The sequence below is a fragment of the Thamnophis sirtalis genome, unplaced genomic scaffold (genome assembly GCF_051295495.1).
Source record: "Thamnophis sirtalis isolate CommonGarterSnake01/CBP01778 unplaced genomic scaffold, rThaSir2_p1.2 scaffold_1, whole genome shotgun sequence".
In the NCBI taxonomy this organism is placed as follows: domain Eukaryota; kingdom Metazoa; phylum Chordata; class Lepidosauria; order Squamata; family Natricidae; genus Thamnophis; species Thamnophis sirtalis.
In genome coordinates this window covers 34517774-34540600 of record NW_028261381.1, presented here as the reverse complement: position 1 = coordinate 34540600, position 22827 = coordinate 34517774, and the positions used below count along the sequence as shown (strand labels likewise).

At 37.2% G+C, this 22827-nt stretch overlaps 1 protein-coding gene across 2 annotated transcripts in view; it reads right to left on the bottom strand.

The window, feature by feature from the left end:
• Nucleotides 1-1390: 1390 nt before the first annotated feature.
• STAM2 (signal transducing adaptor molecule 2) overlaps nucleotides 1391-22827 on the bottom strand; it is a 32242-nt gene continuing 10805 nt past the window's right edge. Inside the window, exons 2-14 of one of the 2 annotated variants that reach the window (XM_014068451.2) lie at nucleotides 18484-18568; nucleotides 16650-16725; nucleotides 16267-16362; nucleotides 14033-14179; nucleotides 12672-12741; nucleotides 10678-10798; nucleotides 8757-8851; nucleotides 7277-7353; nucleotides 7030-7117; nucleotides 6761-6815; nucleotides 6085-6238; nucleotides 3778-3929; nucleotides 1391-3681 (exon numbers count right to left, since the gene is read on the bottom strand). In XM_014068451.2, the coding sequence (XP_013923926.2) occupies nucleotides 3465-3681; nucleotides 3778-3929; nucleotides 6085-6238; nucleotides 6761-6815; nucleotides 7030-7117; nucleotides 7277-7353; nucleotides 8757-8851; nucleotides 10678-10798; nucleotides 12672-12741; nucleotides 14033-14179; nucleotides 16267-16362; nucleotides 16650-16725; nucleotides 18484-18568 (1433 nt within the window). In that variant the 3' untranslated portion in view covers nucleotides 1391-3464. Of the gene's footprint in view, nucleotides 3682-3777; nucleotides 3930-6084; nucleotides 6239-6760; nucleotides 6816-7029; nucleotides 7118-7276; nucleotides 7354-8756; nucleotides 8852-10677; nucleotides 10874-12671; nucleotides 12742-14032; nucleotides 14180-16266; nucleotides 16363-16649; nucleotides 16726-18483; nucleotides 18569-22827 lie in introns of both variants that reach the window. The other variant, XM_014068450.2, reaches the window with a different exon arrangement.

Here is a 22827-nt window from a genome sequence, read left to right as displayed (position 1 = left end):
AAAGAAGGAAGATTTTATGTGTTATGTTTGTTTTGAAAATTAAAAATACAAAAAATTATTAAAAAAAGATCAATTAATCAATGGAATAGTTTGCCTCCTGGATTTGGAGGTGCTCCATTGCTTCAAAAAATGATTGGATATCTACCGTATTTTTCAGAGTATAAGACGCACCCTTTTCCCTCAAAAAGAGGGTGAAAATCTGGTGCATCTTATACACTGAATACAGCAGTTTTGGCCTACCGAAATCCCACCTCCTTTGCAAAAATGGACGTGCAGAGGATTTGGGAGGCTTGCAAAGTGCTCCTGAGGGCTAGGGAGGGCAAAAAAGAACAAAAAACAGCCTGTTTTTGCACCACCCCCCCCCCAGCTTCCAGGAGCACTTTATAAGCCTCCCAAAGTCTCTGTATGCCCTCCCCCCCCCAAAACAGCCCGGTTTTTGCTCATCCCCCCCCAGCCCCCAGGAGCACTCTACAAACCTCCCAAAGCTCTGCATGCCCCTCCCCTTTTGTGCAAAAACTGAGGTGGGCAGAGGGTTAGGAGGGTTAGAATGCAAAAACTTTTTTAAAATTTACCTCTTCAAAATCATAGTGTGTCTTATACTCTGGTGCGTCTTATAGTCCGAAAAATATGGTACTCATCCTAGATGATATAAGATCTCCTGGCTTGGTGAGGGTTGGACTAGGAGACCTCCAAGGTCCCTTCCTGCCCTATGATTCTATGTATCCTTTTGCTTTCCTCTTTGTACCCATTCTGCATGTCTCCCCAATCTAATCAGCAATAGCTATGAAGGGCTTGTATAAAATTTGGGGGGAGGATAATTCCAACACTGGTTCCCATTAAATTGGTTAAGGGGCAGCACTGATTAAATCGGTTAAGGGGCAGCAAAGGAAGTATTACATTTCTAGGCACTTTTATTTTCTTGAAAACCATGTCAGCACAAAAGTAATAAGGCAGGGGGCCCCCAGCTTCCAGTCCTCGGTATGCCAGAAACTGGTCCACGAAGCTCCATCCATGGGATGCAAGCAGCATGCGAAACCATGCCCGCTCTGATCCGCAGAAAAACCTCTTTCCACCAAACCGGTCCCTGGTGCCCAAAAGGTTGGGAGTCGCTGTAATAAGGGATATTTAAAACTCTTGCAACTTTAATAAGGGGTGGGGCATGGCAAAAGGAAATATGAAAATATTTGGACTCCATAGCCTTTGAAATCACAAGGCTATTTAAGAATGAATCTCTGTAAAGAAAAAAACTGAGACATATGGTGATATAGTTTGGACAATTATCTTGGGCAACATTTCAAATACAAATTTAAGATAGCAAATTATTTCTAAACATAAAGTGAACCTTAATTGAACGCCCACAAAGCAAATTACCAAACAACACTCATTATGAACTGTAAAGAATTTCTATTTATTCAGTTAATGTATGTCAAGCAAAGCAAGTATTGTTTACTCTTAATATAAAAATAGGTATATGTCTGCAGTGTAGTTGAAATTCCATTCAAATCAATGGCTAAATACTCACTGATGCAAATGAAAGTCTGGGCCCTAACTATGGAAATATGTTGTTAATTCCTTTGGTAGCATCATTATAATCATGCCTTAACAATAAATATTTTAGTTTAGAAAAGGGAAGAAACATGATCCCTACTGACACCGAAACACTAAATACACCACTTGAACATCAGAATTTATACATATTTACAGCCTGCATAAATGCATTTTAAGATTACACCAATTAACAATAGAGCCAAACGCAGCTATCTATAAAACTTCAGTGATTGGAGAGAATTAGTATATATATATAGTTGTGTATAAAATCTCAGACCAGTGGATATATATACACACATTTATTTATACATTATATATAAAGGAGAAAATGCAGTGAAAAAAAGACTGTTTCAACTCAACATCACAGTCAGATATTGGGTACCGCTTAAAGTAGTATCAAAGATTGTGATCAATATAAATGGACCATCTAATAATGTATCAACGTGGAAGAGCAATGCACTATTCAAAATCCTCGTTTTGTTTATAAAACGTTGGAGCTGAATGAGAAAACCCGGATTTGGTTCTAAATAAAATTTTAAAAAGCAGCCTTTAAAATTAAACATTGTTGAGATTAAAACAAACCCAATACCAAAAAGGAAAAGCCAAGTGTTCTTGTTGATAGAAAGAGATGAACAACAGCTATGTTTTTCTGAAACCGCCCTCTCAAAGACATCATTGTCCGGATCACTATATTACCAGAAATCTAAATAGCTTACTTAGCACCAATATTGGAAGTGAAAAATGGGTCTCATTTGATGATAGATACAACGGGCACCAGATACTGCAGAATAATTCTTCAGAGCATAGTATAAAATGCCAATGGTTTCTTTGCACTGACTTTCTACTTTTCTGCTTATTTTAATAATGTGTCCATTCCCATTTTCAACTATAGTGTATGCAAGATCTATTTTTCCTCCCTCAGAATAATCCTGTTATTAATAGGATAACATCCATGAGCAGCAAGAAATGAACAAGTATCCAGAACAGAAAATGTTTCTTTTTAAAAACCTGGTCAGGAATTCTTTTTGACCTCTCAACAATAGAAAAATACATTGCCATATCCTTTTCCGCTCTCCCTTAATCTTAACTGGTATTTTACCAGTTAAGATTAAAACAAAAGCAGCCCATAAATCCTACAGTACAGCATAATTATCAGCTTCTCCTTCATGTTCAGTAATGCCAGGGAATGAGAACAGAGAGAAAAGACTGATCTAGATGTGATCAGGTCCATTTGCGTTAGGAATTTATGAAGTTAAAAATGTACTCTTTAAACTCTCCGTCTTCGGATAGAGAATATTACTCCACTACTTTTTGAGAAAAGCAAGTAAGAAATCCATTCTGGCAGAAACCATAAAATCCATTAACTTCTCTGACATTCAAAGTGTGTGTGTGTGTGTGTGTAAGTTTTCCTCTCAGGTTGGTAAAGACTTTATTGTATAATCTCAAAAGACAATCTTGTTAAGATTATGATCTCAAAAGGGTGTAAATCAAAATCCAAACTAACCAATTAAACTGAGTTTCAAAGAAAGCACTTCAAATGTTAAGGCTTCCATTAAAAAACAATTACTATGTTCCCAAAGTCTGGAAAGAACAAACAGGAGTTGCATATATCAGCTTCGTTTTCAAGCTTGTCTTATGAGGGGAAAAGTGAAGTGGCATTTTTATAAATAGCGAGGAGACATAGAATATTACAGAAGTCAGGATTGGAAAGCTTTTTTAAAAAAACACAACCGCAGCTCACCTAGTTTAAACAGCTATGCAGAAAAACAGTTAAGCCTGAATTAACATTTACTTTGAAATTGCTTAGTTGTCTGTTCCCTTCAGCAGAAGTATCCTTTTAAATCAATGGAAGGACAATTTAAAAGATTACGGGTCAGCAACATCTAAAACGCTTCCCAGGCTCCGACTCTGCATTTTCACAGGAGAGGCTGCTGGTGATAATTTGTTTGCTGCTGTGGAAGTGAATGAGTGGGAACTGCTGGATAGCACGGACCTTGAGGCAAACTGGATGCAGTGTTCTGGTAGGCTAGCATATCCATGGTCATCGGCTGGGCATAAGAAACGGGACCAGCAGGCGGGAGGCAAGAATTCTGGTTCATGTAAGTAGAACTGGGCACAGAATCTAGACCAGGGCTGAAATACAATGAAGACATTAGCCTAAGCAAACCCCACAAGCATAATGGAGAGATGGGGATAAAGCTGATTCGCTAAAACTTGCTCATGGGTTACCTCATGTAGGTTGGAGCAGGCTGAGATGTTACTGATGAATTCATGGTTGGAGGTAAAGACCTCAGTGGACCAATCTGATCACTTCCTGGATTGTAGCTTTGAGGCATACCATGGACCACATAATTCCCACTGTGAGGATGGATGGGATATGACTGCAAAAGAAACAGAACAGAACTGATCTTCTGAAGCACAAGGGATATTTCTAAAAAGGAAGGAGCAGTAACTCTTCTATTTGTCATTAATACAAGAACCAAATAGCGCACCAATATCATGCGGACGGAACCAATTTTTTTTATTACCAAAATAATCTTTCAAATCTGCTAGGTACAGACAGATGAGGACTCTCTGAAACTGCTCTGAACATGGAAGAGATGGGAAGAGGAGGGAAAGAGCTTTCCCTACATGAGAAGTGAAATAGTGTTATCACTGAATGAATCCATGAATCTTCAAAGTTTGCAAGAATCATTTGTAGGAGTTTAAGAAAGCGGTTTTTCAGAACGGATGCTGGGGGGGGGGCACCAAGGGTCATACTTGTGGCACAGTTGGTGCACTGTAAAGGACCCATATGCTGTAAAGGATCCATTGACCTATGTGATATGAAGCAATTTGCAGATCACTGCATCCTGCTTTCACTATTTTAAGGTCACTACAGTTTTTGTATTCTTATTTAATAGAACTGAAGCTTTGTTGCAGTTCTTCTGTGGCTACTATCTTTATCAAGGGCTTATCTGATTTATCTAGTTATAGCATGTATATACCCACACCCACTTTGGAAATTAGTAATGAAGAAGGTAGCTCAGTTGAGAAAATTAAGTGATGTTAGTTTCTTCTTGCTCCAACTCTGCATTTTTAATGCAACCTTCAATATGCCAGACTGAATGATTTTAGCTCAAGAAGAAATGCCATTGTCCATTATGACAGATTTCATGCAGCCTGCTTTATATTTCTGCTACACTGAAGTAATAAGTTACATCAGGACATTATTAAAGCTACCAAGCTTATAAAATAAGCATAGGGCAATTTTAGTCTCTCAGACTAATGTCATAGGATTATCAGAATAATGTAGATGGCAATAAAACTATTTTTTTCTAAAATCTGTTAGAATGAGATAAATATGTTATAGAGTACTTAAATATCTTTTTATCAGTTCAGAATTTATAACAGAGTTAAATAAATGCTTGATTTATTAGCAATAAATGTATTTTAATAAAATGTTATTTATATCACAGCTGTGACTTTAAATGCTATGTTCTGCTTTAAGAGATTTTTTTCTAAACATAGTTTTAAAACCATTTAAATGAACAAATAAATATAGACAGAAGAAAATATTGAAGAAATATAGCAAGCATTTTTACAGAAAATGATTGCTTCAGGATTCAACAGTGTGTTAGAGATTAAATAATATTATAAAAATATTTGCTCTTTTAAATATAGATGTTCCCTTATTGTTCTGTACTCTTCAACTGAATACAATATTACCTTGAAATGAGAGGAATATTAGTTCATCTAATGCTCACTATTTTCCCTCACATCCCCAAATACTGTCAATCATTTCAAAGAGCTCATGGAAAATATAACAGATGAATGTACTGTGGCAGTTACCATAGTAACTATTCTTTTCATACTGTATTATGTAAAATCGATCTAAAATACGCAACATTTTTTTCATTTAATTGCGCTTCTAACTTTTCCTCAAACTCCATCCCCCAGCAATTCCTTTAGGAAAAACACAAACTAAATAAACCAAAGGGGATGTAGATTCAGTGTAGAGGTGTATGTCAAAAGCTACACAAGATGCACTGATATATACGTAAAAATGTCATCTATGAAGCAGCTTACGTGTTTGGGAGGAGAGTCATGCATAATGCCCAAGATTTTGCCTACTATCCCAGCAAGTCTTACATGCGCCATCTGAGTCATATTGGAGAAAGCAACTCTGTTTACTCACTTATTAAGTTTTGATGGAGACATGTTTAATTTAATCCTGAGACTCGTAACATTCCCACTGCATACAAAGTTTTGCAATATCTTATGAGAGCTGTTTTGAAGGGTTCTGAAGACAGAACTGACAAATACCATGAAACTAAAAGAATTATTTGGATTGAGGGTTAATGGAAAACCTGCAATTAAGAGGCAAGATCTACATCTGCTTAAGCATATGCCAACATGTTCTACAGCAGAACTTTAAAGTCTTTGTGGACATTCAAGTCCTTCATATTGCAGTGATCTGTTCTTGTGTGCATGGCAGCAGCCATTATATGTGAAGGGAATCCTTCTAGAAAGTAGAAGTAAAAATAAGGCACTGACCTGCACTGGAACACTGGCTGACGTGGGTGCATACTGTGCCGTTGAGTGCATCTTTGAATATGCAGAATACATAGGGGTTTCATTCATTAGTTTATTGTAGAGTTCCAAAGCTTCCATCACTTTCACATTTAGTTCAGACAATTCTGAATGTTTCCTAATTCGAGCAAATGAAGTAGTTTCAGTTATCACTGATCAATTTGGTTTTGTTTAATTTGAGTATAGTAAATTTTCGTAAGGAAGAATATTTGTGGCTCAGGGTTCAAATGAGGAATTCTTAGTACACTCTGAGCTTGGCTGTTTTCTTGCTGACATTTCACTACCCAAGTGATGATGAAATGAATGAAACACCAGCAAGAAAATAAACAAACTCAAAGAGCATCAAACACCCTCAGTAAACTTCAGCCTAGAAATTAAAGCCTCAAAAATTAAAGCCTAGAAATCAAAGATTCTTGGAAATAAATTATTAATTTCTAAATATGTGTCATATGCCAGTTTGCATAATATGTCACGTACCATACTCAGTCCTTTGGGCTTAGTTTTCACAATTATTACACTATGTAGGTAATCTGAATTTTTGAAGCTGTTTGATGACCCATCTTATTTTTTGCTCATCTACTCTACTACATAAATATAAATTGCATTTTTTTTATTTATAAGCATTACACAATTGCCTTACCTATCAATTTCTTCTAGCTTTTCATCTATCATGGGACCCATCTGTTGACAGACATCTATGAACAGTAAAATACAAACATCCGATCAGTTAATTGCTCATAAATAAAAGCACTGAGGTGAATGCAATGCATAGATGCTTTGCCTAGCATGCAAAATGAAAGGAGAATTTCACCTGCCTTTCAGACTTGGTTTAACAAATGAAAAACATAAAAAGGACAATAAGTCTGGATTAGGATTTCTTTTTTAAATTATATGTAGCAGTAGTGATACCTTCTAAATCCAGAAGATCAGGAGAATCAGATTTAGGATCTTGTGGATCTATGCTCTGAAGTAACTGCAGTGTCTTATCCATCTTATTCTGGAAGACGGAGAAAATATATTTAGAAGGATATTCAAATTGAGAATTCAAATTCTCAAAACCCACTACAAAATTTATTTTATGATAAGGGGGCATAGTAGCTTCTTCAAAGAAAAAGCTGCCTAGAGTGTATTATGCCAGTGGAAAGCCAAGACATACCTCATCTATATACACTGGCTCTGGCTCAGGTTTTGTAATTTCAGTAGTGTCTTCAGAAGCATCCTTGTCCATAGGCACTGCGTAAAGACAATGACGACGTTAGCCTTCCTCCAAATCTAGTTTCTTGGCATACAATATTTTTTTGTTAATATAACCCATGTTTAGATTCGGAGACAGACCTAAGAATTCCGATTACTAAAAAGCAAACAGCAGAAGGGCAAACTTTGGAAGTTGAACTTTTTAGCTAAGACAGCTAATATGGAAGAGATAATGCTCAGGACTTGTTTAAATATTTGGGAATGTTTCAGTGGTGGGTTCCGGATCCCGGTGCAACTAGTACGGTTGCAACGGGGCCCAGAGTCCTCAACATGAATGCACAAGGTGTGCGCGCAAACATGCGGCGTGCACGCATGCGTCTTACCATCCAGCGACACCTCCGCAAGCCTCAGTGATGCTCTAGCTACTCGGCGGAGCATCACGCAGGCACTGTATGTGCCATGCCCGTGCGCGGAAGCGCTAAAGGGTTTAAAGACAAGTAAGGAGCGTGGGAGTGGGCCCTCTGCAACACCATACTGGAACAGTAGCTGGTGCTCCGGGCAGGCTCCGGTACGGGCGTACCGGGGCGTACCAACTGCAACCCACCACTGGTATGTTTATAAAGTAGTGTTTGGCAAGAAACCCTAATGGATGGAGAAGCAAAAAAACACTTTTGCATGGCAAACATTATACATTATATAACACAGGTTAAGTTACAGATAAAAATAAATATCAGGATAAAGGTAATATAAAAGACTGGAAGGCATTTAATAGTTTAGTAACATAGGTACTATTGTTGTAAACCCTGATGCTTGAGATGTTTGGCTTAATAACCTAATCAATCCATGGATATTCAATATATGTTTTGGTAGTTTGGGATATTTTTCATTAACCCCAATGGCTGGAAAGCCCTGGTGAAGAATATATAAACACAGATAAAATAAATTTTAAATTGCATTTGTGTGATTTCAAACTGTATCTTCTAAAATATAAAAGCACTTTGTACCTAAATGCATAATTCAGAGCAAATTACTCTTCCAATCATGATTATAGCAGTGTCTGACTCATGACATTATAATACTTTTGTCTGGCAACAGTAAAAACACTAGATCATGAACATGACATTTAACAATAAACTTTCTTCGTGAATACAATTCGTATCATCTCCATATGTACCTCCAGAACAATGCGCCATTAACAGGCACAAAACAAATTACTTCTCAGCAAGTGCAAGACCTTCTGATTATTGAACATTAAGTAACAGTGAGTTAACAATTAGAACAGGAGTGGGCATTACAAGGCAGAAGACTAACACCCTTCCAGCATACTTAGCAGTTTTGGACAAATCATTCAGTTTCTTAGTAGTTTCCTGAAGAATGGGATGATATTATATATATATATGACTCCTGAAATGTTCTGAAAATCAAATTTCTATTCAGTTTACCTGTTTCAGGCTCATCATTTAAGTTAGGGGTCACAAAGTTAGAAGGGAACAATCCCATTCCTCTGTGATTTTCTCCTTTCCACCAATTGGCATCACTGCACAATAAAAAAGAGGATATTTTAACACACATATGAAAATAGAACCATGTTCTATCTGATGTTAAGATTCTTGTTCTTCTTCCACCCTCAGCATAGAATCATCAGTTAATACTATTTAAACCTGCATTATGTTGCCTTCCTCTGTACTTAGTTCATTTAAGGAAAAGTCAAGCACGCAATCCTAAACTGTAGTCCAAGGTCACTCAGCTGCCTTTGTGCTTAAGGTGGAACTAGAACTCACAGTCTACTGGTTTCTAGCTTGGTGCCTTCATTACTTCACCAAAATGGCTGTCATTTTATTTTTACAAGATTAAATAAATGATGCATGTCACCTTCCCAATCTAATGTATTCAATATATGCTGGGACGGTAACTCCAAGGATTCTGAGAGCTATAATTTCAATTCATCTAGAAGACACAAGGGTGGGGAAAGCTATGGCTATAAAAACGTTCGTGAGATCCTATCCATTAGGAAATGCAAACTAATGAGAAACAGCTCTTAGCAACGCCTATGTTTTTCTCTTTGATCTAGCTCAGAAAGACCCAATTTATCCAAAACAATTAAAGGCAATAATTTTTCTAAATAGACTTTGTAAGTGGGGTAGAGTTATAGCAATTAGAATAGTTTTTAACACTGGGACTTTATCTTTATTACAAGGTGTACCGTATTTTTCGGAGTACAAGATGCACTGGAGTATAAGACCCACCAAGAGGCAAATTTAAAAAAAAAAGTTTTTGCACTCTGTAGACCTCCCAAAAATGGCCTGTTTTTTTGTGAAAATGGGTCCGTTTTTTGCCACAAAAAGGGCATGCATAGCCTTTAGGAGGCATATGGAGTGCTCCTGGGGGCTGGGAGGGAGCAATGGCTCATTTTTGCCATCCCCAGTCACCAGGAGCACTCCATAAGCCTCCTAAATGCTATGCATGGCCATTTTGGTAAAGGGGTCAGGGTTTTGGGAGGCCAAAAATGCTGTATTCATTGTATAAGACGCACCCAGATTTTCACCCTCGTTTTTGAGTGAAAAAGATGCGTCTTATACTCCAAAAAATATGGTAGGTCATGATTTGAATACACAAACAGTACCAGCTATACATGAACAATCCCTTTTTTTAAAAAAAATGACAACTTTTTACAGACAAGGCAGATAAAAAAATAATCATTTTTAAAGACTAAAATTTAACCTGGATTTTCATACTTTAAAAACGTTTCATAAAAATAATGCTCAAGCATACACTGATCAGCATACTTTCTATTCTATTTGCTAATAGTTAAAGTAAGTTAAAAATCAGGATACTAACCTCTCTCTAAAAGTTCAAAGGCAAAAAGTTCAATTAATAGGGAATGTGAGCTAAGGGAGTAATATAATTGCAAAAGCTGGTGAAGACTGTTCTTTCAGAACCTCCTGGCAAAAATATCCTCCAAGCAGCCATAAGCAATAATTAAATTGGAATTATCAGGATGGCTCTAAGATCATTATTCTATTTTTCAGTAAAAGTTATTCTGAAAAAAAGGCCTAACAAAATAAATTTATATGGTATAGATATCCTAAATAACAATGAAACCATATCTCTCTTGAGATGCTGAAGAATCTGCACTGAATTTATGCTCAAATAAGGACAGTTCATTTTTACTGAAAACGATGGCTATGGAAATTTTCTGAATAGTAAATAAATTGTAGTTTATTGAACTGAATCAACCTTGTCCATAGAAGAGTTTGGAAATAAGTCTGGAAGCAGTTGTTCAAAGTGCAAGTGGCATATTAAAAGACACATTTAAGTTCAATAATTCCCTATCTGAATACAAATAATAAAATACCGACATACCTGTCATCCAAAACAACAATAATATCGCCACTCTTAAAGGTAAGTTCATTATCCTCGACTGCCTCAAAGTCATACAAGGCTCGCACTTTTCTTGAGAGCTTTTGATGGCTATGCTGAGTGTCTACAGATGGGTATAAAGATTTTGTCTCGGTTTGCTGCTGCTGCTGCTTCTGTTCTTGCAAAGATAATTCAATAGCTACAATTTGAAGAACAGAAGCACATTTTATGCCAGTTAAAATTATGTGAATTACTTGCATGTCCTGATATGTAGCACAAAGCTCTCTAAAATGTTCCAAATGTGTCTTTTCATTTGATTTTAGCTTTGGGCATCAAAACTATACAAAGAACTATACATTCAGAACTCTTTACTGGTAGTCCTTGGCTTACAACAGTTGATTTAGTGACATTCAAAGTGACATGACTGTTTTTCACACTTACGACCATTGCAGAATCCCCATGGTCACGTGATCAAAATTCAGATGCTTGGCAGCTGACTCATATTTATGATGGTTGCAGTGTCTCAGGGTCATGTGATCGACCTTGTGACAAGCAAAGTCAATGGGGAAGCCAGATTCACTTAACCGGAGTACTAACTTAACAACAATAATGATTCACTTAACAACTGTGGCAAGGAAGGTTGTAAAATGGGGGGAAACTCACTTAACAAATGTTTCACTTAGCAACATAAATTTGGGGCTCAATTGTGGTCGCAACTCGAGGACTACCTGTACATATAGCTAATTCTGGATGAGATGATCTGTGAATGTAATTGAACATTCCAAAAACTGTACTTGTAAACCTGCTCCGGAAAACCTAAGAAAGCTGTCATGCAGAATTCAGCCATGTCTTACTCAATAAACCACAGTTAAGCTTATCAAGATGACTGAATCTAGCCACTCTATACATCCAAGCTCTGCTGATTGTGGGAAACAAGGTGCTAACTGCTCTAAATGTTATCACATTTAGATTGAAAATTGAGGTTGTCAAGGGAGGAAGTTAGTTGTTGTTACAGTATAACTAGGAGGAGGAAGACAAAATAGGTTGCAGCCTTCCATACAAGTAGTTATGATTATGTACAAATTCATCACCTTAAAGTACTGTAGTAAAATTAATATAGATGTTTATATTTATTAAATAAGGCATAAATTAACCATAGCCTAAACTGCTTAGAGATGGACTGAACCTGAACCCAAATATACGTATATGGAGTTTCTTCAGAAGGCAGGATTTGAACAGAATTACCACGGCAGTCTGAGTGATTATTGAGTGCCATCATTTTGGTGTGAATTCTCAGGGACCAGAAAATCACATACAGCTATTAAAAGCATTTTTAAGTCAGGCATTGTTCTTAGAGCATTAATGTCTCTAATATGGTCAATATGAGTAAAATTTTCTTTGACAAAAGTTTCTAGCGTATGAATTGAACAAAGCAAAAAGATGAAAATATTCAAAACCAGCAAGCAACAAGAAACTCAATACACAAAGCATAAGCCAAGAATTCTTTAAAAACTGTTTTGAGGAAATCCATACACAATTTATATTATGTAAATAAAATTAAATCCACCTCAAAGAATTATACTTATTATTTTATTTGTTAGCTAGAGTTATGAACATCTAATAACTCAAAACTAAATATGTGTAAAATATTTAAAAATAGCTGTGCCAGTTGTAATATAAAATGGTAATATTTTTGGAAAATTGTTTTAAGAGATGGCAAACATCCTTAGAATTCCAAGGAGATTAAAAGCATTTTTAAAAACGCATTTGCTGATATATACATCTGTTTCCTTTATAGCTTCCTTGCTTCCTTCACAAAGTTTTAAAAAATATAATTGTTCAAACTTTCCTTTGCTATTACTGGCTATATAGCAAGGATTTGAATTAGTGTTCAATGGAGAATGTCACATATTTTAACCATCAAGCATGTTCACAAGTACAAACTTAGAATCATGTAAAATATTGTATCACTCAAGAGTTGGTGACTAAAGTTTTACCTTTAGCTATATCTTCTTCTTCTTTGTTTTTGCCTGATGATGCACCATTCTTGGCAACAGCTGAGGGACTCTGTAAATATACTTGCAATATAAACATGCTACTTCAAGTGGGAAAAGTTCTATATTTGCCTGCACTTTGAAAACAATACTGGTGTTGTTTTAGCTTACCTTGTGGTAAGTATTTTTTAATTGTTTAAAGTCAGAAAACATGGGAATCATACCCAACAGGTGCTCAGAGCAGTTACCATTTTTTGGGAATGAACCAAAGTCACATATCGACTATTAATAATAATAGCAATGGCGCTTAAGACTTATATACCACTCCACAATACTTAACACAGCACTCTCTGACCAGTTTACAATGTCAGCTTATTGCCCACATATGCTGCCAATTAGATTTAAGTCATTTTTTCACAACAAATGGCTGTTGATACTTGCCAGGTCTATTCAAACAGCCCAATATGGCTAAACCATATGTCCTTGTTTTTAAAACTGCGGTATATCTGTTCTTATACATTTGGATTTGGTACAGAACAGTTCCTAATCTAAACAACATAAATATTATAAGATGATGCCATTTTCCTGCTTCATTTAATACAACTGCATTTTAGATCTGAAAACTATTTCTGCACATTTTCAAAAGCAGAATTAACAGTCTACAGTATAGCTGGGATGGTGGCACTTCTGGTGTTCTCATAGTGTTCTCATAGGGTCGTTTTTTGCCCTCTGGAGGCTTCAGGGAAGCCTCCTGAAGGTCCCTGAAGCCTCCGGAGGGCCTCCGAGGGGGCAAGAGAAGCTGTTTTCGCCCTCCCCAGGCTCCTACAAAGCCTCTGGAGCCTGGGGAGGGTGAAAAAAGCATGCAAAAAATGGGGGGGAGCGCCTGTCATGTGCCCATGCGCACTGGGGTGGTCACACATTGCATTATGGGTGTGGCACGCCCACACACGACCCCCTGCGCTCCCCCCACTTATGGCACGCGAGCCAAAAAAGGTTTGCCATCGCTGGTCTATAGTAATCATTTTCACTTCAACACACAGAGTAATCCAACTCTGCAAAGTCTCCAATCAATGTTAACAGTGTTTATGAGCAAATAATCTTACATACATATTGTGCATATTAGATAATAGGTTTAATAATATATTATGACCTTCTACTCATCCCAAGGCCCATTTGCCCTGTGCACCACAGAGCATCTCCCAGCTCTGTAGCCCCAGTGTGGAGAGTGCTTGTGGGGAAGAAATTATTGGTATATGCCATTAAAATGTGGATAGAGCTCACATTCAAAATTTAAATTCAGTCATTCTCCTGTTAGCACCAAATCCCCAAACTTTTATAGGCATAAATGAATTCTAACCTCTTACCTGTGTCCCAGCTGTAGGAAATACAGTCCCTTCTTCCTTAAGAGATTTAATGGTGGCTGATATTAAGCTGAACTGGGGATCTTTCTGAAATTCTTCTGACCATTCTACCATTAAAGCTTTTAATTTGTCACATACTTTAGGGTGTGCCTAAGCAAGAAAGCACAATAGGAGAAGCAAAATTAGCTTTAAATAGTTGACAAAACAAACTGCCAAAGAAGTTGGTTGTCCAAAGAAAACCTACAATCTGACATGTTTAACAGAAAATTTTAAAAAATGATATTAGAGATGGCTGACCATTGTATGATGACATGTATTTTAATACAGAGATTAAAAGACTTAGCTTCACAATTTAAAAACCAATGAGCGCTGATGTGATGTAGTGAATAAAGAGTTGAACTGGCATTAGAGAGGCCCATATTCAAGTCCATCCTCAGCCACGAAAAAATTGATTTAACCCTGTTGCTCCCTTTTCGCCCAGCTTGCCCCATAAAGTTAATGTGAGGATATATTGGAAGACGCTCCTATGTATGCTGCCCAGAGCTCCTGAAGAAAAGGCAGGACATAAATACGAACGCAGAAATAAATAAAGTTCTTGGTAGGCCTATATAAAGGAACTGCCCAACCAACTAGGCAGCCAGTTCCTAGGCTCCAAATATAGCCTATCTCAGGTTGGCTCCAGGAAGAGACCATTTCTACCAGTTCTCAGTTCAGATAAATGAACTGGGTAACCTAACACTTCAGCACAAAGTTGTTTTTTTTAATTCTCCTTCCTCTTTTCAGCAATCTGGACCCAAACAATTGGCATTTCTCTAGCAAAGTCTTTTTTACAGATAGATACAATTCAGCTGTCAATATAAGCTACATCCCTCACATAGCCATACTGACTTATAAGCAGTAAATCTCTAGAAAGAACTGGGGAGGAAGGAATTGAGAGGCTGATGGTTTCTGGGAAGCCCCTTAAGTGACAGAAACTCCACAATCTCCCAAGTTGTCCCACGAGGCACCTCATGAGATATTTGGGGACAAGGAATGATGTCAGTAGCTCTGGATCTAACCAATTGTATAGTTCCAATACCTGTGTAATATTCCAACAAACCTCAGTGGGTACAAATTGAGACCCTACATTACCCTGCTTATTCCTTATCTTTTTGGCTGACCTTCTGCAGTCTAAATGTTGTCAAAACAATACTGCCTCTATACAGTCCACAATCTCCCCCCCACTAAGTGACACTGGGTTCTGTTTTTATTTATAGGTAGTCCCTGACTTACAACAAAATTTCTATTGCTAAGCAAGGCAGTTAAATGAGCCATGCCCAATTTTACGACCTTTGTCACCATGGTGTGAAGCAAATCACTACAATTAAATGAACTTTGTGCCCATTAAGCAAATCTTGAGAGACCGCCTGCTGCCAATCACCTCCACTAGACCGATTAGATCCCACAGATTAGGCCTCCTCCTAATTCCATCCACCTGCCAGTGTCGACTGGCGACTACCCGGAGGAGAGCCTTCTCTGTGGCTGCTCCGACCCTTTGGAACGAACTCCCCGTGGAGATTCGAACCCTCACCACCCTCCAGGCCTTCCGCAAAGCCGTTAAAACCTGGCTGTTCCGACAGGCCTGGGGCTAAAGAGCTGTTGCCCCCGTCTCGAATGGTATGACTGTTGTGTGTTTTTAAATTATGTATTGTTATGTTTCGTTTTTTTATTTTTTGTCTGTACCCCCCCCTTCCCTGATTTGATTTGTTAGCCGCCCTGAGTCCCCTTCGGGGGAAAAGGGCGGCATATAAATATAATAAAAATGAAATGAAATGAAATGAAATCTGGCTTCCCCCATTGACAGTACTATTCTAAACACTGATGATGTATCTCCGCCAGTTTCATAATTCACTGTTCAAATGATTATGAAATGTTCCTGTATTTTTTAACTCTAACACAGCATAGGAGAATATTCAACCTTTCTTTACAATCTGTTGTTCCTCTGAGGAAGCTGTCAGTTCAGAAATTGCAAAAATTCAATGTTCTTTGTAATATTCATGATTAAAGCAAATCTCCCAAGTATAACACCATAATTTTGTAGTTTTACCTTCTCTATTTATATCACAGATCATATTGGGTTTTTTATTTCATTTATATATTCTAAGTTAATACTAGAAATGCAAAACATAAGCGTGGTGACACAATCAATGTACTTTTCTATTAATTTTCTCTAAACATGATACATCTAAAAACCTCACCTTGTTTATTATGACACGCACTTCACTGGCAAAATCACGCGAGCAGATTTCTAAGTGGAAAATCTTTCCACAGTTTGATACACAGGCTCCCAACAGCTAACAAAATGAAGACAGAATTGAATAAATGAGACCATTCACAATGAATAGCAAAAAGCTGCACATATGTTATAAAGATATTGATCCTAATCAATCCCTGCCCTCCCACTCCCTACCTAGCACTGGCTAGGAAGAAAACAGGCCAGTAATATTGAGAAATAAATAAATAAGATAAATATTATTTTAGTCATCAATATCAACAAGTTTAATTTATTTTAAAAAGTTTACAAGAATTGTTTTATGAACCTAAGAATTTTCACCCCTGAATAAAGTATGCGCATACTTACAGTTAGTGCCTGCAGTGCAACATGGGGTACTTTATGATTTACTCTCTTTAAAATGGCTTTGAGGCAGTCTTTTGCTCTAGATAAAATAATATCTGTGTCAGATATTTTAATAACTTAAAAGGGAACAAAAAGTCCTAGAAAGAAGACATTGAAGAAAGAGCTTTGGGGATCATTTTATTATTAGTGACACAAGAGGAAGATCCACTTCTAATACTTCAACCGTGAAACCCAATCATATTCTGCAAAGCAAGCCACAATCAGTTCAATAATTCTCTAAGAGCAAACATCCAGGATAAAATAGGTAGCTTTCAATCATTTAAGTATTTCAACACTTCAGTTTGAATCATGGTTTGTTATATCAATCCAATGCTATTTTCCAGTTTTCTGATTTTTTCAGGGTTTCCACATTAGTTCAATAAACAAACTAAATTGTAACTGAATTCGCATATAAACCAAGGCATAAAACATTAGTTTAAAAAACACAACAGCTGCTATAACATGGCAATTGGTGTGACTCCAATGTCTACTGTAGAGAGCCATGGAAATGGTTGTGGTGAAGGAGTGTAGCAGTTAGCAAAACATGAGCTCAGTCTGGGGAAATAAGACAGTGTGAAAAAGAAAATTAACGTTGCCACTCTAGAAGGGGCGGAGAAAGAGGGAGGAGTAACACTGCTACCAGTAGCTGTCAAGAAGGACAATAAATATGTGCCGTCCCTCTCCTTAACTAGCCTATCTGATTGAATGCATGTGTACAGAGTATACTAACTTAGGTTCTATATGCCTGGGGATTCATGAATGGCTAAGTTCCAATTTTTTACAGGGCCCATATGAGCACAGACATTGTAGCAGCAATCAACAAGAGGCAAACCTGTTACCTTTCTATATGTTGATACAAAAGATAATGTGAAAGGGTCAGTCTGGAAATGTTTAATGTGTCTAGTTTAGACAGCAGTAACCTATAGAACAACACACAAACACAATTACAAGCCAAACAGTCTGGCATGCTAATTACTACTTGAAATCCTTGTTTTATTATTCAAATAGAAGCAGACACTGATGCCTTTCAACTATCCACATTTTACTTTTTTAGTTCAGTCTAACCAAAAGCATTTCATGTGATTTTTTTTAAAAAAAAACCTTAACAATGGAAATTAGTAACAACCAGTTTCTGACCATAGAACTAATGATTAGCAGACTGTTTTTATTTATGTTCCCCTTAGGACTGACTGGTTGTCCTTCTTCATAACACTTACGAAATCTACTTTCTCTTCTGGACATAGTTTTAAAGTATACGTTTTGATTTGGTATAAAATGGATCTACTTCTCCCCACAACCTTTTAAACAAGATAATATAGCATAATCACTCTGTGTCTGGGAGTATGTGTGTTGGTGGGTATGCATATGTATGTTTATGAATAAGTGTGTGTACACACACACACACACACACACACACACACACACACACACACACACACACACTTTCCCTGAAAATAAGACCTCCCTGGATAATAAGCCCAATTGGGCTTTTGAACATGTGCATTAAAATAAGCTGCCCCCCAAAAATAAGCCCTCCCAAAAAATATTGCAAAGCAGCAGCAGCCATAAGGTGACCACACTCGCCACATCCTGCACCTCATAAATAATAAGATGTCCCCCCCCCAAAAAAGGCCAAATGCTTATTTTAGGGGGTCAAAAGAAAATAAAACCCTGTCTTATTTTTGGAGAAACACGGTATAAATATGCATATATGCTTAAAATGTCAGATCTGGGCAGAAGGCACAAATTAATCAGAGCATTTACAAAATAACATTCAAGGTATGTTGGTGGGTCTTACCCATTAGGAGTGCTTCCAACCTTGTCACAAATATCCATAATAACTGCCCAATCTTCAACAGTGTTGTACTCATTTGTAGCCTTTTCTGTGGACAAAATAACATACAAAAATCAACAGCCTTTCAGGCAGGACACAAGCATCTTCTGTCCGAAATGGTTGCTAGCTCCAAAAGTACTTTCGCTATCCTGTTAGAACCTTAAATTCACAAACAAGGTTGTTTTGCATTCTGACTATAATATATGTCTAAAATTGGACGGATTTACTTCAGTGCAGTGGGAAAATAATTCCAACGTTACAATTTCAAATGAATAGTAAGCTATAACAGATGGGAGTCTGAAAGAAAATATGAATGTTTTCTTCATATTGAAGAAATATGAATGTTCATATTTTATCTCTTAGAAGTCTACAAATGTTTAATAACTGTTTTATTTTCTTCTCAATCCAGACAGTTGATTTATGTGGCATTGACAGATCAAAGTATGAACATATACCAGCATTCATTCTCATATAGGAAATAAAAGATAAGCACAACTATTTCCACTTTATGAACCAAGTACACTATCAAGTGAAAAAGCAAGTTATTCATATTATCAACGTGAATTGTATGGGGGGGTGTATTACCATCAAACATTTGAATTCAACTTTTTAGAAGCAACACTACCTACAGAATACAAATGTACTTTTAACAGCTGTTAAGAAAATTGGAAGCTGCTTATTTAGAACTTTCTCTTCTTTCTCTTCTCTTATTTCTTTCTTTCCACTTTTTCCTTACTATTTTTCTTCATACTTTCATAAGTGTATTGTTTTTATTCTTTTAAAAATGTTTTAATAAAAACTATATATTAAAAGTCTCCCTTTTCACCCCTATGGGTGGTATGTCTTCCTCAATCTTGGGTCCTCTACCAGAGATATGGAAGTTTGAAGCTTCTGTGCAGTATCTTAGCTGTTTCCTCACACTGGGTTCTTCCTGGGATTTGTTGGAGCCACTCTCCAGGTTAGGAGTCACAGACCCAAGTGTTCCTACCACCACTGGGACCACTTTGGCCTTTACTTTCCATATCACCTCTAGTTTCCACCCCCATTATGCGCTGGTATATCTCCAGTTTCTTATACTCTTTCTTTCTGATATTGCTATCTCTTGGCACCACTACATTTATCATTACTGCTGTCTTCTGGTCCTTAGTCTACCACCATATGTCCCAGTTGATTGACCAGTACCTGCCTGTCCATCTGGATCTAGAAATTCCACAGAATCTTAGCCCTGTTGTTCTCCACAACCTTCTGTGGAATTTCCCATCTGGATTTAGGAGTATCTAGCCCTTATACTGTGAGGGTGTTCCTGTTTACAATGCCAGCTACTTGGTAGTGTCATTTCAATGTATGGTGTTCCTGCCTATATCTTTACCCTGCAACTATTTCTTGGAATTCTTTGAGGCCTCTTTGCATAGTCTGGGCCACAGGTCTTATTTGGTGTGGTAAACCTTTGCTTCTATGCCTCTGGTGTCTAGTGCCTGTTCTTGTGCAGCTATGATCAGTGGCGGCCCTTTCCAGCCACTGATGGGATGTCCCATTGTTTGCCAATCTATCCAAAGCTATCTTAGCAATAAATCCCAGCCTGAAACATGTCTAGATAATCAATTGCTTAGGTTCTTATCAGCTGTAGGCTGACCACCTTTTCAAAAACCTTCCCTCAAAAGGGAAATTTAAAGCCTGGTCAACTGTTACTGAGAAGGGTTGAGTCTATGGATACAGTAATATTATAGGTAATTTTTAATATATTTACATTTTATTGCGTTTAAAATAACAGAAAAGGAACAAACCATTAAAATAAAGTATATGCAAAAACATAACTCACAAAAAAGAGATAGCATTTTGTTTGAGAAATAATTAGAATAATGCTTCTTTAAAACACATGTTTTTACAATGTCCAATATTTACTATATTTTGGGAGAAAATTGTGGACTATATAAATATGATTGGGCAACAACAACTAAGATTTTTAAAGGATAATATTCTGTTGCATTACATATCTCTTACATGGAATTTGATAACTGGACAACACAAATAGATTTTCAATGCCCTTACTATTGCCAAAAAAAAAACCTGATATTGGAAAGATACTTTGTTCCATGTTTCCTTTTTTCTGTTGCATTTTTAAACTTTTTTTAAAAAAACATGCATTTTTTGGAGAATATTATAGGTAAAATGTTATATTTGGTTTGAGAGAGGGTAATTAACCAGCAGAGTAATAGTACAGGTACAGTATGTCAGATGAATAACCACCAGCATGTCAAAATTCAGTGTGAACACAAAATGAATACGTGAATCTATGCTAATCAGGATTCCCAGAAATAGAACCAAATGTGGGATAGTACTCAAGTGATAAACTGTTTAAACTGTTTATGAGTTATGCAAGTTCAACCCAAAATGGCTGAACTCCTATGTATAATAGCTAAGTTTTCTATTTCCTGTATATTTTCCATATGTTAACTCTCATTCCCCCCCTCCCCTCAAACTGGCTTTTAGATCATACTTCAGGAATTCCTGTCTATTATTAACAAATGTGTTATCTAAGTCTTCAAATGATTGTTTTCAATATATTCACAGAAAAATGAAAAAGCATGAGAAGATTAAATTTGTGGCACCTCAAAATCCATGTAGTAGAAGCTCCCAACATCATTATGTCAGTTTAACTAACTAAAGGTCTGAAGTCATTGCAATTTTAATCATTCAAAAGGACATCATGGTCAATGGAATCAAACTCTACAAAGAGAGCCAAGAGAACAATAGCCCTGCATTCCTTGGCAGAAGATACAACTTGAGCAATCATTTGAATGATTGGGTGTAGATTCAAAATAGCAGATGTATTATGCAAGATTACTTGCCCCTCTACCTCGCTGCTATTATATGTTTTTCAAGAAAAAAGCAACTATTTCAATATTAAAGTATTTGTTACATTAGAATTCAGATTAAGGATTTTTACAACAGAATATTCTGTATGAGATTTCTGAGAACAGAAAATACTCTTTTATTGAAAGATGTGTCAGTATTTACTAAGTGCTAAATATGCTTCTTCTTATATCTTCTAAATCTAGAGGATTAATAGCATACAATCCTTCAAACTGCTTGTTTATAACCTTGAGTTCCACACATTGAAAGAAACTCAAAATATATTTATCAGGCTCGGTATAACAACAAAGGAAGATTTATATCAACTCATTTTAAATAGCATTTGGGTAGATTGAGAGCAAGCAAGTCACTGAAACAAATAAGTTAACACATGAGCTTTTTATAATGTTGACTAAAAAAGAGTGGATTATGTAAAAAATCAAATTCCATTTACACTTAACTTCATATATATTAGCTTCACATATATCAGCTTCATCTTAGCAAGCTGAATTTCTAGCAGGACAATCCATTCTCACATTTTCTAAAATAACTTTCCCCAACTCAATGCCCTTCAACTGTGCTGAACCTCATTCGCTCCTTAGTAAAGATCAAGGGAAGATATCTGTTTTAGAAAGGGCGTTGGTACTTACCTGATACGCCTCTTCTCATAGTGGGGGGAGGAGTATCCAGGATGGGTTTGACCTTATCCTCTCGTGATTGGTTTGAGTCAGATAAGCTCTTTGGGCTCCGCCCCCTGGAGGTGAGCCTGCCCAGTTTTATGACGAAAAGCTCTCTCTGACTCATTGCATCATTCACTCCAGGCTCTTGATTCAGGTGTTGTTGTTGTTGTTGTTGTTTTTTTTTTTTTTTTTTTTTTTTTTTTTTGTCTTCAACATCAATAATTAAATAACAATATAACAATGAACATAACACTTAGTTGTACAAACCTAGTCAGGGAGGGACTGGATACTCCTCCCCCCACTATGAGAAGAGGCGTATCAGGTAAGTACCAACGCCCTTTCTCCATAGTGAGGGGGGAGGAGTATCCAGGATGGGACGTACCAAAGCCTGCACGTCCCTAGGGAGGGAGATCCCTGAGACCATATGTCCCCCACTCAGGCCTGTTGAGGCATGGGTCCAGCCCTGTGAACCGCCTGCAACACCCTGCGGCCGAACGAGGCCTCTGCCGAGGCAAAGGAGTCCAACTTATAGTTCCTAACAAAGGGAGAGGGGGAAGCCCACGTGGCTGCCCTGCAGATTTCGGCCAGGGATGCTTGTGTGGCCCAGGCCGTGGATGTGGCTGCACTCCGTGTGGAGTGGGCTGTGATATGATTTGGTGTCCGTAACCCCTGCGATTGGTAAGCAGTGGCAATGCAGGTTCGCAGCCACCTGCCGATGGTGGTGGAAGTTACCTTATTACCCAGGGATCCTGGTTGGAAGGAGACAAACAGGGCT